The sequence below is a fragment of the Schistocerca nitens genome, chromosome 5 (assembly GCF_023898315.1).
Source record: "Schistocerca nitens isolate TAMUIC-IGC-003100 chromosome 5, iqSchNite1.1, whole genome shotgun sequence".
Taxonomy (NCBI): domain Eukaryota; kingdom Metazoa; phylum Arthropoda; class Insecta; order Orthoptera; family Acrididae; genus Schistocerca; species Schistocerca nitens.
The window spans coordinates 810322926-810341233 of NC_064618.1; the positions used below are offsets into that span (position 1 = coordinate 810322926).

The 18308-nt window shown below is 37.6% G+C and overlaps 1 protein-coding gene across 1 annotated transcript in view; it reads right to left on the reverse strand.

Moving 5' to 3' along the window:
* Positions 1-4864: 4864 nt before the first annotated feature.
* Positions 4865-18308, reverse strand: part of LOC126259757 (probable cytochrome P450 303a1) — a 148076-nt gene continuing 134632 nt past the window's right edge. The window contains exon 10 of the mRNA XM_049956749.1: positions 4865-5176. Within this exon, the coding sequence (XP_049812706.1) occupies positions 4995-5176 (182 nt within the window). The 3' untranslated portion in view covers positions 4865-4994. The remainder of the gene's footprint in view (positions 5177-18308) is intronic.

Below are 18308 nucleotides of genomic sequence, written 5' to 3' on the forward strand. Positions count from 1 at the left end.
ATTTTTTTCCAAGAAAGTAATGTTCATAATTTGTGAGTACTTGTAATTTTACAATCACTTTGTATACTTATTAAAATCTGTGTTTTTCACTTAACATGAAATTTTTTTAACACGAACTCCTGATTTTTAGGTCCCTTCGGATACATGTTAACCAAGTTTTACTGTATTTTGGTACCAATTACTTCTATTAAAAAAAAGATGTAATGTTAGAGGTGGGTGTCCCATTACACGGTCCACTTCGCTGAGTGCCATTGTCTCTCTACAACGCTTGTACCCAATATATAACATAGTCAAGGATGCCCTCCTCCAACTACAAAGGCTGAGGAAGGGTGTGTCTTTCCGCTGGGTGCCAGAGTACGAGTATTGTGGAAAACGAAAGGATGGATCTAGCAGCCAAGGAGGCAAGTTGCAATCCCTTAGTTAGTTCAGTGTGCCATCCCCTTGTATGCTAGGTCATCTTTACTCATATTTGAATAGGCCACAGTCATCTAACACATGGCTTCTTGCTCCAGAAAAAACTTACAGGTGATTTTCAAAAATATATTTTAATAGCTATAATGACAATGTTTCATTTTATATCGTGTGTTTTTCATTTTTGTCTTTTGGTCAAATAATTTGGAAGATCCATCTTCACTTTACACCATTCAGGAACCGATTCATTACACAATTATTTTAGGTACAATCACAGGTTACACTGCATTAATTGTAGAAGTAAATTATTTTTATTAGCATATGCACTTGGTACTGCTCTCAGAATAGAACTGATATGGGAAGTATGTAATGTAACAGGTAAGTGGCCCCACAAATGTTTCAAGATATGCAAAAATTGTCAGAAGTTTTTACTATGTCAACAAACTAAATTGAAATCTCAGTGATTAACTGTGACAGAAAAGATGACATTGAAATTATTAGCCACAAATTTTCATGATTACTTACTGTCACAGTGGCAACAAATAGTGTACTTACTAACAAAATATAATGCATTACAATTACTCCATCAGACATTTTTATACCATGAAAAATACAATAAAGAAGGAAATGAGTATCATAAAGTAGTAATTCTTTTGCTTATGAGAATATTTGCAGCAAGTATTCACATCTGGCTATCAATGACTCAAGGGATGCTTCCTAACAGACTTGAGTATGCAGTTGTGCCATGTATAAGTATAGATAAGCATTTAACCTCTCCAGGCACATTTCACTCCTCTGTTTTCTTGAAAAGCACTGAGAAAATGACTTTACGTAGCATCCTGCTTGAATTTTTTTCAGTGTAACTTTTTTTAACTTCCTCTGACTTTCATCAAAAATTCTTTTAAGAATTCTTATGATTTACCAAAAGAAATCTTGGTACATCAAGAACTCATAATGGTGTATTTTGTTATTCTTCCACTAAACTTGTGCGTTGGATGCTAAATTGTTGTGACAATTTGCGTGAATGTAATCTCAAGTTCGTATCAGAAATCAGAGGGCTATACTGGAAATAAAATGAAATTTGGAAATGTGATGTAACGTGATGAATCCCATAATCTTTTTTATTTTGCTGCATTCATTTAGATAATTAACATTATCTTCCTCCCTCAAATGGTTTGTCACTGTCTTAAGTTGTCACACATATCCCAGCTGATAGTTGAATAGAACTAAAACTAATTCACAGTAAACAGTCTCTCTCTCTCTCTCTCTCTCTCTCTCTCTCTCTCTCTCTCTCTCTCTCTCTCTCTCTCTCTCAATACGTGGGTCACTCCAAAAGAAATGCACACTATTTTTGTAAAAATACAGTTTTCATTCTGCACGTGTGAAAGTTTTACAGTGTGTAGATACATCCTACCCACTTGTTTTCAAACTTAGTTCAACCTGTTCCCGTGAGTGGCGCTGTCACTGCATGTCTTCAAGATGGCTGCTACATTTGACGTTCGTCAGAAGCAACGTACTGTCGTAGAATTCCAGTGCTGTGAAAACGAGACAGTGGGAAACATCCACAAAAGGTTGAAAAAGTGTACGGAGATGCTGCTGTCGATCGCAGTACAGTTAGTCGGTGGGCAAGCAGGTTACGTAATGAAAGTGGGCACGGCAATATTGAGGATTGTCCTTGCAGCGGCAGGCCTCGTACTGCACACTCTCCAAACAATGTGCAGAGAGTTAACAAATTGGTGACTGCTGACGGACGCATCACAGTGAACGAACGCATATGTGACAACACTGAAGAAACTTAAAGCTCGACTGAGTCGTGTTCGACCACATTGGCCAAAGCAGGATGTTTTTCTGTTGCATGGCCGCATGCCAGTCAAAAAACCGTGGAAGTGATCACAAAACTCGGATGGACATCACTGAAACACCTGCCTTACAGTCCTGACCTGGCTCCATGTGACAATCATCTCTTAGGAAAACTGAAACTCTCTCTTCGTGGAGCAATATCTGTTTCTTTTTTACGTAAATGACCTACCACTTGCTATTGATGTTCATTCAGTCTTATTTGCTGATGATACATCAGTTCTAATTGAAAATGAGGTATCTGAAAATATTCCAGAAAAAGCCAAAAATACTTTAGAAAAACTTGAATCTTGGTTCTATCAAAATTGACTAAAACTAAATGTAACTAAAACCAAAATGATGCAATTTGAAGCTAAATCAGTAGAAAGGAGTGAAATAAAGATAACTTGCAATGATCAGGATATCACAGAAGCAAACGACGTGAAGTTCTTAGGCCTAAATCTTGACAAAAATTTAAATTGGAAGATACACATAGATTACTTAGCAAATAAACTGAACAACTTAGCATTTGCAATGTGTATTTTGTCAGGTGCCACAAACATGGATACCAGAAAGATAGTTTATCACTGCTACTTTGAGTCAGTTATTCGTTATGGCATAATCTTCTGGGGAAATTCAGCAAATGTCACTAGGCTCCTAGTATTACAAAAGAAAGTAATTAGAAACATGTGTGTTGCAAAAAAAACGGGAATCCTGTCGACCACTGTTAAAAAATTTAAAAGTACTATCTATCCCCTCACTTTACATATATGAGATGGTGGTGTTCCTATATAGAAATCAACATACACTAGACAATTTCCGTTTTGACCACAACTACAGCACTCGCCACAGAGATAACTTCAAACTTCCAACACATCGTTTAAAACTTTATGCCCAAACTCCAGAGTATATGGGGTTAAAAATTTTCAATAAAATAAAAGGCAATAATATATTTAAAATGGAGATTGGTTCACTGAAAAGATTGCTCTTTACTCTCCTGGTGGAAAAGTGTTATTATTCTGTCGATGAATTCATTGAGGACAGCTTCACAATCTGAACACAGGGATTGTAATACATTTATTATATTATGTACATGTGTAGCTGTAACTTAGAAATGTAAAATATAATATAAACTTTTGTATTTCTCTTAAAAAAAAAGTGAAAAAAGTTTCTTTTGTAAACCTTGACATGTCTCCTGTACATCAAATCAAATGATTTGAAAATTGTATGTAATGAGATGAATAAACCACATAACATAACATAACAAGACGATGACTCCCATGTGCACACTGCCAAACAGTGGCTCCAACAGATTGGTCCGGAATTTTACCTTGCGGGTATACAGGCGCTGGTTCCAAAATGGCATAAGGCAGTTGAGAGGGATGGAAATTCTGCAGAGAAATGAAAATATTGTTCCTAAAGGATGTATCTACACACTGTAAAACTTTCAAACATGTAGAATAAAAGATGGATATTTTTTTAAAAAAATAGTGTGCATTTCTTTTGGAGTGACCTTCATATCTTGTACAGAGCATTTCAAACAACAAAGAGGTCTTGTGGATATACTAAAATGTAATCAATACACACAAATCTCAGCTCAACACTTAGTAGTAACACTCACTATGTTGACTTCATCATTGTGTTGGACTTCCCTCCTTGTCTCGTGCAACTATTTTGTAGGGCAATGCAGCTAACATAAAAAGCATTCATTTAACAAAAGTGCACTGTAAGAATGTAATGTAAAAGAGGTAACAACATTTTTTGCAGAGGCTTCTTGAAAACTGTGACACTTATTTCCCAATATATTTATTCCCTAATAACATGTGCTGGTAATCAAGATTAGTTTCAGTTGAATTTTGATTCATACAAATACAGTGCAAGACTTGACTAGATTTGTGTGCAATGAGCTTGTATCAGACATAGTGTAAGAAATTGCAGATCCCCATAAATTCAAAATAAAGTTTAAAAATTTATGTAAGCCACTTCAAGTTACCAAGAATTGAAGATTTCTGTTAACTGTGTAAGCGGTAGCAATGTTCATTGTAAGGAAGGCTGTGTTGTGGCACATACTTAAGTATTGTCCTATAAGTATAATTTTCATCATGTAGCCTCTAAGCCAACAGTGGAAGCTAAACAGCTGTTGTTCAGTAACTGAGAAAGCAGCAGCTTTATGCAAAGTATTAGATTTTTTGTTAATAGAACTAAGCTTGAGTAAGCAAAATCAATTTGATGTATATCTTGACTAATTAAACATAACTAAAGAGTCTTATTATGCTGGGAGAACACCATAAATAAACAGGAGAGTGAGAGTTCCGAATACACTGTGTGTTGACAAATATTTAAAAACTACTGTCATCGCATTCAAAAATGAAGCAGTACTTCAGCTTATATATAAAAAAATGGTTATACTTGTTCTTTGATTCGTGTTGAACATGTCTATTCATACATATTTTATTTAGAACTGTGGCATAAAAAATACTCTGTAACAGAATGTTGTAAATCAGCGACTTACATAAAATAAATACTATAATCAGTTTTTGGTCAATATCCAGTTCATATACAGAGCATTTGCTACAACATAAAATTACTTTGTAAAAAAAAAAAAAAAAAAAAAAAAAAATAAATCAGCATTCATTCATTTTAGAATGCTTGCTTTTTGCAGCACACACTTTTTAGCAGTGACTTTTCTGTGAAAAAAATTAATTCATTCACAGTATTCAACAATGTGCTTCAGCTGTTCTCAGAGTTCATGATCTCAACTTGACAAGAGCACTGTATGGACGAGGTGATGGTGTAACACCGTCAATGGCATCAGTGGATGGAGGTACTTGATTTGGTGGCACTTCAAAATTGAAGTTCTGTAGCAGTGATGACATAAATATGAAGACGTTTGACTTTGCTAGAGTCTCTCCCATACATCGATGCTTTCCTGAAATTAAAAGCAGTAAGATAGATTAAATAAGGTCTTCGCTACAATAAAACCAGTTCCTGTACCAAAATAGATTTTTTTCAGCGCTAACCAAGCCAAGTTTCACTTGATGTTTCCAAAATTATAAATTCTTTGTTATTTAACAGCTTCAGAAGTGAAACAGTGGGAGTGAGACTCACGCAACAAGACAGACAAAATCAGAACATTTTTATTGTTGGGAATGTGCTTAGCACCTGGTAAACTAGAAACAACTGGAGGAAGGCTGACTTGCATGTGAATCAGTTCTATTACATAACATTTATGACATATCCCATGAGAAAGAAATTAGAAGAAAGGTTGAGAGGAGAAACAAACACTGGATTGTGAGGCAAGACAGAGAAAAGTACAAATAGGTAATGTGTCAACAGTCAAAGCTTAAACCAGAATAGTTTGTGTATGTGTCAAGTTAGTTTCCTTAAATTTATTTAGGCATTCTGTTATCTGCCTCACCCTCCTAGTTTTTCAGATATTATGCATCATTTTTATTCTAATGTTATGTGTATGTAGGTGAGCTAATAGGCTGCGTAGAATTGGTCCAAGGTAGGGTGTATAAGTTTGCAAAGCTGTTGAGATAAAAGAAATTATTCTGAAGGGAGACAAAAATGTGCGGTGGGGCACTGGAATTAGATAGTAGGAAAAGGAAGAGAAGGAAAAATAACAGATGAATACGGATTGGGGGAGGAAATGAGAGGAATCCACCTGGTAGAATCATCACCAATATTGGTTTAAGAATCGTCAAAGGAGGTTGGATACATGTAAGAGACCTTCCCACCAACGTACAGCATCCAGAACTGCAATCCCGACCTTATAATCCTACCTGCTGACAGTCTCCATCACTGTTGTTTTTAATTTCAAGGATTAATCCATCTACAAACCCTGCCATAGTGATCCCATTCCAGAAATCCAGCAAGATCTCCAGTCTCTCCTCAAATACAAAGGCTCATCCCAGTAGCTCGCACCAGAGTCCATCTCTCTCTTCACTCTGCACACCTATCTTCTACATGCTTCCTAAAGTCCATAAACCCAACCACCCAGGATGCCCCATTGTGGTTGGTTACTGTGCCCCCATGAGAGAATCTGTGCTCTTCAGATTATTATCTGCAACGTACCCTGCTATATAAAAGATATGAGCCATTTCCTCCACTGACTCTCCACAGTTCCTGTTCCTATACCACATGGTGCCTTGCTTGTCACTATTGAAGCCACCTCCTCACCACTATGAACTCTACCTTTCCCAACACCTGATGGATTCCAAACCAACAACCTCCTTCCTAGCCGCCATGATCGACTTTATCCTCACCCTCTGATTACTTCTCCTTTGGAGGCATAATCTACAAACAAATCTGGGGATGGGCACCATCCTATGCCAATGTATTCACGGTACAATTAGAGGAATCCTTCATAAACATCCAGAATCCCAAACCCCTCACCTGGTTCAGATTCATTGATGGTATCTTCGCAATCTAGATCAAGGGTGAGGACAACCTATCCACATTCCTCCAGAACTTCAACACCTTCTCTGCCATTCACACTTCAACCAATCTTCCTCAACCCAACAAGACTTTTTCTTCGATGTTGGCCTCCTTCTCAAAGATGGCTACATCAGTGCCTCCATCCATATCAAACCTGCCAACTGTCAGCAGTACTTCAACAACTGCCACTCACTCAATACCAAGAAGTCTGTTCCCTACAGCCTAGCAACCACGACTGTCGCATCTTTAGTGATGAGCAGCCCTTGTCAAACTGTAGCGAGGAACTCACTGAGGCCTTCACAGACCATAATTATTCTCCCAACCTTGTACAGAAACAGATCTCCTACGCCTTGTCTCTCCAGTCACCCCCCCCCCCCCCCCAATCTCCCAAAGTCTCACCGTCCAGTCACGGAGGAGCATTTGCCTCGTGACTCAGCACCACCCAGGACTGGAGCAACTGAATCACATTCTCTGCCAGGTTTTGTACTACCTCCCGTCATGCTCTGAAATGAGGAATGTCCTACCCACTATCCTTCTCACTCCTTCCTCAGTGGTTTTCAATCAACCACTGAACCTACACAATAGCCTTGACCATCCCTACATAACCCCTTCTCCCAGCACCTTGCCTCAGGGCTCATATCCTTGTAATAGACCTGGACACAAGAACTTTCCTATACATCCTCCCACCATCACTTATTCCAGACTGGTCTCAAGCATCTATTCCACAAGCACACCCACGATCTTTTTACATCCCCTCTTCCACTGACCCCTTGCTGTGTAACCTCCCAGTTGCCAACCCTCTCTCCCTCCACCTTGTCCCTGTATGCTCCCACAAGCAGCACTTTACTTTCACCAATCCCTACACTGTGTGGGTGTGTGTGTGTGTGTGGTGGTGGGGGGGGGTGTTCTTTTATTTTTTATTTCTAATTCCAATGAAGCCTTTTTGGCTGAAAGCTTACTTGTTTGAAAGTCTTTCTGTTGTGCCTATCTGCGGAACCAGTAAGCTGGTGGAAGACTATTGTATACAGCATAAGGGTTGTACACCCTTGCTACAGCTGGGCAAATGTGCTGTTGTAGAACTTGGACCTGCAGTGTTGTCGAGTATTGAGAGCGGCACAAGAAGCATTGACCACTGCAGAGATACTGCGCAGCGAAGTGGTATTACAAGGTGCCAATGAGATACTAGGAAGAAGCCATATCTCCTGTAGTTCCAATATGCCACTGCCCTGAGGTACTGTAGCCAGAGGCCAGGAGGGCAATTCTGTTCAAGGTCGGATCCTGCCCACTTACAGAAAGCTCCTGTCAAAGTAACGTCATTATGCTGCCTACTCACCATGACACAGCTATGTCAACCATTGGGGAGTGAAGATACTTCAGTGTCCTGTGAACAGTGACTACGTGCCAGTGCTATCAGAACTGTGTCAACAAGTGTCTACTAACTTGTGTTTTCCAGTGACTGTAATGAAGCCAGAGCATGGCCATTATGGTCTTGTATCAGTTTCCCACTCATTGCAACAGCAATAAAAATCTCTAGTGCCAGAAAGAGAGAGCTCCACAATGAGTTAAAATCAAACAGAAATCCATATTTTGTTATTTATGTCAAACAGTATAAAGCTGTATTTAGGAAAGTTGTAGTGGCAGCTAAAAGATGGCAAATAATAAATTCATACGAGAACACAGAAATAAGACAAAAGCAGTGTGGTCAGTTGTTCAGTCTGAACTAGGAGCCAAAGTAAAAATTCATGAGATTTTGAAAATTAGACATGAAAATGAAATTATAGTAAACCCTGTTCAGATGTCAAGTTGTTTCAATGAATTCTTCCTAAATGTAGTACGATCGGATGTGGATATGACATTCTATCAGGGCATCACAAATTTGGAAAACACATATTTTAAACAATTTGAAAAAATCACCCAAAGGGATGTGGAAAAGGAAATATTGTCTCTAAAAAACAAAGCCTCACATGGGTGGGATGAAATAACATCTGTAATCAAGTATGTGTACGATATTATTTCCCAACCACTGTCAACTATTATAAATCAATCTTTTGAACAGGGATGCTTTCCAGAAGTATTGAAATATGGTAAGATCAAACCTCTATTCAAGTAAGGATTGCCAGAAGATATGGGGAATTACCGCCCTATCTCTGTCTCTTGCCAGTCTTCTCTAAAGTGTTTGAAAAGATTGCAGCAAAACAAATTAATAAATTTCTTACTGTAAATGGTATAATTTTTAAAAACCAGTTCGGATTCCAACAGGGTAAAAGCACTGTGAATGCTATAAATGAGTTTATCCAAAAAATATGCTCCACGTTAGATAAAGGTAGAAAGGTGGGTAGAAAGGTCACAGGTATATTCTGTGATCTGACTAAAGCTTTTGATTCAGTGAACCATGCATTACTCCTCCACAAATTACAGATGTATGGAATCAGAGACACTGCTTTAAAATGGTTTAGCTCTTACCTGTCAGGTAGGAAACAAAGAGTAATTTTAACTTAAAATAGAACCAATTATTCATCAGACTGGAAAACAGTTCCCCAAGGAGTCCCACAAGGTTCGATATTGGGTCCCTATCTGTTTCTTTTTTACGTAAATGACCTACCACTTGCTATTGATGTTCATTCAGTCTTATTTGCTGATGATACATCAGTTGTAATTGAAAATGAGGTACCTGAAAATATTCCAGAAAAAGCCAAAAATACTTTAGAAAAACTTGAATCTTGGTTCTATCAAAACTGACTAAAACTAAATGTAACTAAAACCAAAATGATGCAATTTGAAGCTAAATCAGTAGAAAGGAGTGAAATAAAGATAACTTGCAATGATCAGGATATCACAGAAGCAAACGACGTGAAGTTCTTAGGCCTAAATCTTGACAAAAATTTAAATTGGAAGGTACACATAGATTACTTAGCAAATAAACTGAACAACTTAGCATTTGCAATGTGTATTTTGTAAGGTGCCACAAACATGGATACCAGAAAGATAGTTTATCACTGCTACTTTGAGTCAGTTATTCGTTATGGCATAATCTTCTGGGGAAATTCAGCAAATGTCACTAGGCTCCTAGTATTACAAAAGAAAGTAATTAGAAACGTGTGTTGCAAAAAAACGGGAATCCTGTCGACCACTGTTAAAAAATTTAAAAGTACTATCTATCCCCTCACTTTACATATATGAGATGGTGGTGTTCCTATATAGAAATCAACATACACTAGACAATTTCCGTTTTGACCACAACTACAGCACTCGCCACAGAGATAACTTCAAACTTCCAACACATCGTTTAAAACTTTATGCCCAAATGCCAGAGTATATGGGGTTAAAAATTTTCAATAAAATAAAAGGCAGTAATATATTTAAAATGGAGATTGGTTAACTGAAAAGATTGCTCTTTACTCTTCTGGTGGAAAAGTGTTATTATTCTGTCAATGAATTCATTGAGGACAGCTTCACAATCTGAACACAGGGATTGTATTACATTTATTATTTTATGTACATGTGTAGCTGTAACTTAGAAATGTAAAATATAATGTAAACTTTTGTATTTCTCTTAAAAAAGTGAAAAAAAGTTTCTTTTGTAAACCTTGACATGTCTCCTGTACATCAAATCAAACGATTTGAAAATTGTACGTAATGAGATGAATAAACCACTTATCACATATCATTTAGTGTCTTTCTGAACTGCAATTCCATGTGTGCAGTTTCATAGCTACTGCTAAGTGTGGCAAGCAAATGTAAGTTTTTTTGTAATTAATAAAAGTATTACTTATTCAGAGTGTTCTAATTAACTGCATTCTTACTGGCCATCTCAATGTCTAAGAAGTCCGGCACAACAGTACCAGTCATCCAATGAAATACAAAACAGATAATGTCACATATACTTCCAATTAATGGTGTAGTGGTATCAAGGAAGCTGCTGAGATTAAACTAACAAGATATCAAAAATAGAGAGAAAGATTTTTGCCTGAATTCTGCTTGAAATCCAGCTTTGTAATTAAACAACTGGCCTCTGGCTACCGTACCTCAGGGAGAGCATAAGGGAACAATTGACAGGAATGGGGGAAAGAAATACAGTAGAAGAAGAACGGGTAGCTTTGAGAGGTGAAGTAGTGAAGGCACCAGAGGACCTAGTAGGTAAAAAGACGAGGGCTAGTAGAAATCCTTGAGTAACAGAAGAAATACTGAATTTAATTGATGAAAGGAGGAAATATAAAAATGCAGTAAATGAAGCAGGCAAAAAGGAATACAAACGTCTCAAAAATGAGATCGACAGGAAGTGCAAAATTGCTAAGCAGGGATGGCTAGAGGACAAATGTAAGGATGTAGAGGCTTGTCTCACTAGGGGTAAGATAGATACTGCCTACAGGAATGTCAAGAGCTCATATGGAAACCCAGTTCTAAGCAAAGAAGGGAAAGCAGAAAGGTGGAGGGAGTATATAGAGGGCCTATACAAGGGCAATGTACTTGAGGACAATATTATGGAAATGGAAGAGGAAGTAGATGAAGATGAAATAGGAGATACAATACTGCATGAAGAGTTTGACAGAGCACTGAAAGACCTGAGTCGAAACAAGGCCCCGGGAGTTGACAACATTCCATTAGAACTACTGACGGCCTTGGGAGAGCCAGCCCTGACAAAACTCTACCATCTGGTGAGCAAGATGTATGAGACAGGTGAAATACCCTCAGATTTCAAGAAGAATATAATAATCCTGATCCCAAAGAAAGCAGGTGCTGACAGATGTGAAAATTACCAAACAATCAGTTTAATAAGTCACGGATGCAAAATACTAACGTGTATTCTCTACAGACGAATGGAAAAACTGGTAGAAGCTGACCTCGGGGAAGATCAGTTTGGATTCCGTAGAAATTTTGGAACACGTGAGGCAATACTGACCCTACAACTTAACTTAGAAAATAGGTTAAGGAAAGGTATACCTATGTTTCTAGCATTTGTAGACTTAGAGAAAGCTTTTGACAATGTTGACTGGAATACTCTCTTTCAAATTCTGAAGGTGGCAGGGGTAAAATACAGGGAGCGAAAGGCTATTTACAATTTGTACAGAAACCAGGGACATGAAAGGGAAGCAATGGTTGGGAAGGGTGTGAGACAGGGTTGTAGCCTCTCCCTGATGTTAATCAATCTGTACACTGAGCAAGCAGTGAAGGAAACAAAAGAAAAATTCGGAGTAGGTATTAAAATCCATGGAGAAGAAATAAAAACTTTGAGGTTCGCCGATGACATTGTAATTCTGTCAGAGACAGCAAAGGACTTGGAAGAGCAGTTGAACGGAATGGACAGTGTCTTTAAAGGAGGGTATAAGATGAACATCAACAAAAGCAAAACGAGGATAATGGAATGTAGTCGAATTAAGTCAGGTGATGCTGAGGGAATTAGATTAGGAAATGAGACACTTAAAGTAGTAAAGGAGTTTTGCTATTTGGTGAGCAAAATAACTGATGATGGTTGAAGTAGAGAGGATATAAAATGTAGACTGGCAATGGCAAGGAAAGCATTTCTGAAGAAGAGAAATTTGTTTACATTGAGTATTGATTGAAGTGTCAGGAAGTCGTTTCTGAAAGTATTTGTATGGAGCGTAGCCATGTATGGAAGTGAAACATGAACGATAACTAGTTTGGACAAGAAGAGAATAGAAGCTTTCGAAATGTGGTGCTACAGAAGAATGCTGAAGATTAGATGGGTAGATCGTGTAACTAATGAGGAGGTATTGAATAGGATTGGGGAGAAGAGAAGTTTGTGGCACAACTTAACTAGAAGAAGGGATCGGTTGGTAGGACATGTTCTGAGGCATCAAGGGATCACCAATTTAGTATTGGAGGGCAGCGTGGAGGGTAAAAATTGTAAAGGGAGACGAAGAGATGAATACACTAAACAGATTCAGAAGGATGTAGGCTGCAGTAGGTACTGTGAGTTGAAGAAGCTTGCACAGGATAGAGTAGCATGGAGAGCTGCATCAAACCAGTCTCAGGACTGAAGACCACAACAACAACAGGGACAGAATTAGCTCTACTTGCTCACCTGTTGTTGGCTGACATTTCACTGTCCCAGTGTCTCGTGTTTGGCATCTTTGATTGCGTGGTGGACTAAGTCGTTTGCTTTGTTTGTTTCTCTGTGTGAACACATCACCTATTGGTGCAGCCATGGCCATTGGGTGCTTAAATTGCTGTTCGTAACAATCACTCATTGCATTTGTGGTTTGAAAATGACAGGGATGTTCACACATTGAAGGATGTTAGTGAGCTGCATTCCCATACAGTGATTGAACATTTGTTGTATGTATTCTAGTATCTTGACTTGCTTTATATCTTAGCTTATGCCTGATCATCCTGTCTCTTCTTCTGATAAGTTCGTCACTAGTCCCATTTCTGTTGCTGCTTCTGTTCCTAAATACTTTCATCTTTCTTTGCTTTACTCTGTCAATAGTATGTTATTCAATTTGTGAAGACCTCTAATTTTACAAAACTTTCTCAGAGGATAGCAATGACATCAGCAGCAAATCTCATTTTTTATATCCTTTCACCCTAAATTGTAAACCCAATTCAGAACCTTTCTTTTATTTCTTTCATGTTTCCTTTGATATGCAATAAAGGAGAGAAATTATCTATGCCCTTTTTAATCACAGCATTTACGTCCTGATTCTTGTATCGCAGTATACTAGCTGGTGTACTTCACTCTGGGAGTTGATACGAGATTGTGTGGTAGCTGGCATTAAAGGATACACTTTAAAGTAAAAAAGGTAAAAAATTGTTGAAAACATACTCTTACTATTTACAATACTTGTTTATAAACAACATTTTTCATTTTGTTATCCTGGGTATATATGTACAATTTTTTTTAATTTCCTACGAGAGCAAGCTACTGATAGTTGACAGGGAGAGAAGCAGGAGTCTTTGAGGTTGATGCCGCAATATTTTAAAGTTTGTCCTTGTGCTTTGTTAATTGTAAAACTGTAGGTTAATGTGATTGGAAAGTGCACTCTTTTAAATTGGAATGGCCGTTCAGTAAACATCACTGATATTGTGGGGATAAATGTGTGTGTCTTTTGTAACTTCTAGTCATAAGTTTGCCTTTGGTGATGTTATTTGACAGCTGTTTGACAGTCATCCTTGTTCAGTTACATAGTTTTGGTGAGTTGAGATTTCCAATTAGTATGATCAGAGTGCCAATTTTAAGTCAAAAGCAGTATAATGGCATTCCTGACTTGCAAAGAGCTAAGAAAGTCTGAAGGAAGTTCACACTTTCTTCAATGTTTACCATTGTGTTGGTCAATTTGTATATTCTCTCTTCACCAGGAATTTTCTTTTGAATATTAAAGTTAATATTGTTGACAATATTATTTTTTAGTTGTCAAAATTGCCCTTTCAAATAGGCAGTCTGGATTGGTATAATTGTGAACAATGTTTGGATAAATTTGGCTGATGAGTTTATTTTCAGCAGTGACTATGTTGCAGAAATTGCTGTTGAGTTTAATGAGGCCAATCATCAGGTTAGTAGGATATGTGCCTTCACCCATTTGTAAAAGTTGTTGAGAGAAACGTGCTGTTGTTTCGTCTTTCAATAGTTCAACTCTCATATTTTTTGTTAGTCACGGTATTTGTATGTATGGCAGAGATGTGATTTTTTTTAAGTGTGCATTGATCTTATCTGCTGGTGTTGACTTGGCTATAACTGCAAGTGTTCGTTGAAAATCTTCTGAGGTACGAGTAGACCTCCTTCCACCACTTCAGGATTTCCTTGCAAGTCTTGTAATTTTCTGTCCATGGCTTTGAGTGGTTTTTTATGTGCCATTGTGCATTCATCTCAGAAGATAATTTTAGCATGCTTTAGAAGTTCACTCTGTCCACAAGATATCCGCCCTCCTTGTAGAAATATTACTGGATACTGGAGGCATTATATGAACAGTGTGTGTCTGCAATGCATTGTAGTTCTTCCCTTCTTTCTTGTACAATTGTGTCATGCCTTGTGTTTTCATTGTTCACAATTTGATGGCGACTTTGTGTATCTGCAACGTTCGTGTTCTCCGGGTGGTCTCTTGTTGTCTCGAATTATAACTTTATAGTCATCAGCCTAGTGCTGTTTTGAATATATAAATCAGTTGATTGTATTTGTGTAAGGTCTTCTGGACATCTTGGACTACTACTCGTCTCAATCCACTGATATCTGTGCATGGTTGATCACTTTCTGTTTCTTCATTTTTGATGAAATATAATTGCAGAAATTTATGATCTTTGTTGGGTAGTGGTAATAATGGTCCCATGTTGTGATAGAGTTGTCCATGGATGGAAAAAAACATAATCGATTTCATTCCTGTTAGTGTTGACTGAAGTGGCACCAAAAGAATTCATATGGAAGCAGGCATTGTATGCTTTTATCTTTTGAAGAAAGTGCTTTGATTCTGGAGTTTCCCATGTCGTGTAATGTAAGAGTTCCTGTGGAAGTGCTTCCAGTGGTGATAATCAAATTTGTCTATTCATGAAAGAGTATCCTGGGGTTTCTTTACTGAATTTTTTCATGTTGCAAAATTGGCAGAAGTTATCCATTTTTCTGATTGCAACATGTTTGTGTATCATCTCATTCGTTGGGAACTTAAACGTGCTTTGCACTCTTCGTCTGTTTCGTTTTTTCGTTGTTCTTTTTTGTTTTCACTGTTTTGGTTTGGATCTGGCAAGACCTCCTCCTCTTTTACATTTAAACATTGTCTAAAATATAAATCAAATCAACTTTTTATTAATAAATACACTAAGTACACTTTACACATGTTTCACACTTTATTTTCAGTTTATATTCACTGTATCACTTTGGCTACTCACGTGTCATATTCTCTCACTGCGCTACCTTTTCAGTTCCTCCCTTCATTACTGATAGGAAACTGACTTCCAAACCCATGACAGATCTTGCTTTATGTACCCCTAACAATAGGTAGCCCCACCAGTGGCAAATTCCAGAACATACCAAAAGGGCTTAGAATGGTCCACAATGTTCCAGAACATTCCACAATATTTGTGAATGTTCTGGAATGTTCTACAATGATCTAGGATGTTTCAGGATGTTCCTGAACAATCTGCAATTCTTCCAGACTATTCCTGAACATTTCAGAACATCACAGATCATTGTGGAACATTCCAAAACATTCTGGAATGTTGTGTAATGCTCTTGAAAGTTTGGAATATTCTAGACATTTCTAGAGGATGAAACTTCTCAGCCCTTATATCTTCAAAAGCATGCCCTTCAGGTAAAAACAGAAACTTTCTTCATGGATTGGGGATAGAGGGCTACCACACCATATAACTGCCTTGATCGCACTGGGACTTATTCTGCATTTTAGCAGTACGCACACTGTACACTTACTTTTATAATATATATTGATTACCTGTCTCACCTTTTTGTTTATACTTATTTTTCTGAAGACTTCAAATATCTTGCACCCCCTTGTTGAAATCTTTTTCAGGTCATCAAATCTGAAAAATGATTTAATTTTTCTTAAATCTTGCTTCCATTATGAAGAGCAAAGAGTGGATTTCCTCTCTGGTCTTTTTTTTATGTTTTCTGAAGCCAGACTGTTCATCATCTAACATAATGCAATTTTCTTTTTTGTTATTTTATATATTACAGTGGGTCAGCAACTTCAGTAGCTATCATGCTGATACAATTTCTCATGTTTACATGCTCTTTCTGTCTTTGGGATTGTGTAGATGATATTCTTCTGAAAATCTGGTTGTATGTCACTAGTCTCATATTCAAGACACTTGAATAATGGTTAAGTTGTCATATTCCTCACTGACTTTTATAAGTGTCAAACGAATGTTATGTACACATTTTCATGTTGTATGATTGTGTCTTCCTAACCTCTGTCAAATTCTGACTCTAATTCTGGATCTCTGTGTACTTCAAATTAACACTTTTGTTTGTAAACAGTTCCTCTCCTTCATAGAGGTCCACAGTGTACTCTTTCCACTTTTCCATAATCTTTTCTGTGCAATTCCTTCTTCACTCTGAATATTCATGGCTTTGATTTCATTTCATCAAAAGTTATTTTAAGTTATCTATATGCTGAATCTGTCCATCTCAGCTACTGAGTGGTTTGTGTAGATGGCTACCATGCGGACAACTTGGGTTCGATTCCTGGTATTACTAATGATTTTTCCATGGTGAGAAGATTTGCATAGGGTACAATCACACTCACACTTTCCAATTGAGGAGCTACTTGACTACCTAGTACTGGCTCCATGGTTTGGAAAGTCTGCAAAACAGCCAGGAGAGTGCGTTGACAACATGCTGCTCCATACCGTATCTGCATGACACCGCAAATCAGAGGTTGGCTCGGCAGCCGGTAGACATCTCTTGGGCCTTCACGGTCTGGACAAGGAGCTGGTGTATGCTGAGCTTGTCGTTCCAGTGGCTATATCCTTTTAGATTTTATATGTTTTTCCTGCTGCTATTCTGTGTTAGATTCCTTGTACTTCCTATTGATTTCATTTTTAAGTAACTCTTATTGCAGCATTCCTGTCTTCTACTGATTATTTTTGTATGTTCTTCTTTTATAGAGCAGTTGAATTCTTCTGTTACTTACAGTTTCTTCACAGTTACCTTCCTTATATTTATCTGGCCAATTTATGTTATTATCCTTTTTAGTGATGTTGATTTCTCCTCTACTGAATTACCTATTGTAATTCAAGTAGTAAGCCACCTGGTACCTCTTGCCTTTTCGGAATATACCGTTATTTGTGAAGTAAGCATTTATGCTTTAGCTGTAGTAGTTCACATCTGAATATTGATTCTAATGAGAATAATCCTATGCCTAAACTGCTCACACTATTTCACTCATTGCCCATCTTTCCAATTCATGAAAAATCCTGCTCCTGTTCTACTGTTTTCTGATGCTACTGACATTACCTATATGTCTGCCTAGATATCTTCTTTTGATTTCAATTTTCTACATATAGATTCAACATTTTCAGGACCCTTTTTATATTTTCTAGGGGCTATGCCCCTTTCATCCAGACATTATTTTCTCTGATATGTGGAATAATACCCTTCCATTAGCATTTTTCAATGCTTTTCTCATGGGCACCTGCTCCTGGAGATCCAAATGGAAGACTACTCCTCAATCTTCTGCCAATGTAGATATCATAAGGTCACATTTTCTTTGGATATATATGACATGACTTTAATACAGTGGTTTTGATTGCATTCTGTGTCCTTGTGCCATTGAAGTTTGCTGATCCTTCCACATTTAAGGACAGTCCCTCCTGAAGAGGAAGAGGGTGCCCTGAACCTGCTCTCTTTTGAGATGTCCATTTAGAGAATGGGAGGTGACTCATTATACTGGAAGTTTTGGTGACTGTTGTGGATGATTTTTATTCATAATTGAAGTAGTGGCTACAACTGAATGCGGGACCTGCATTATTAGTCTACAGCTTTCACCAGAATAGAAAGTAAAAGATGTAAATTGGTAAATTGGGGAGAGTATTAAAACTTAACGTCCAATGCGTTTGGAAAAGGAAGCATTTTTTTACCTGTTGTGATTTATGGTAATGGCATATGGACTTCAAATGTGAAAAATATTCAAAAGCAAGGTTTGATCAGTGAGCAATGG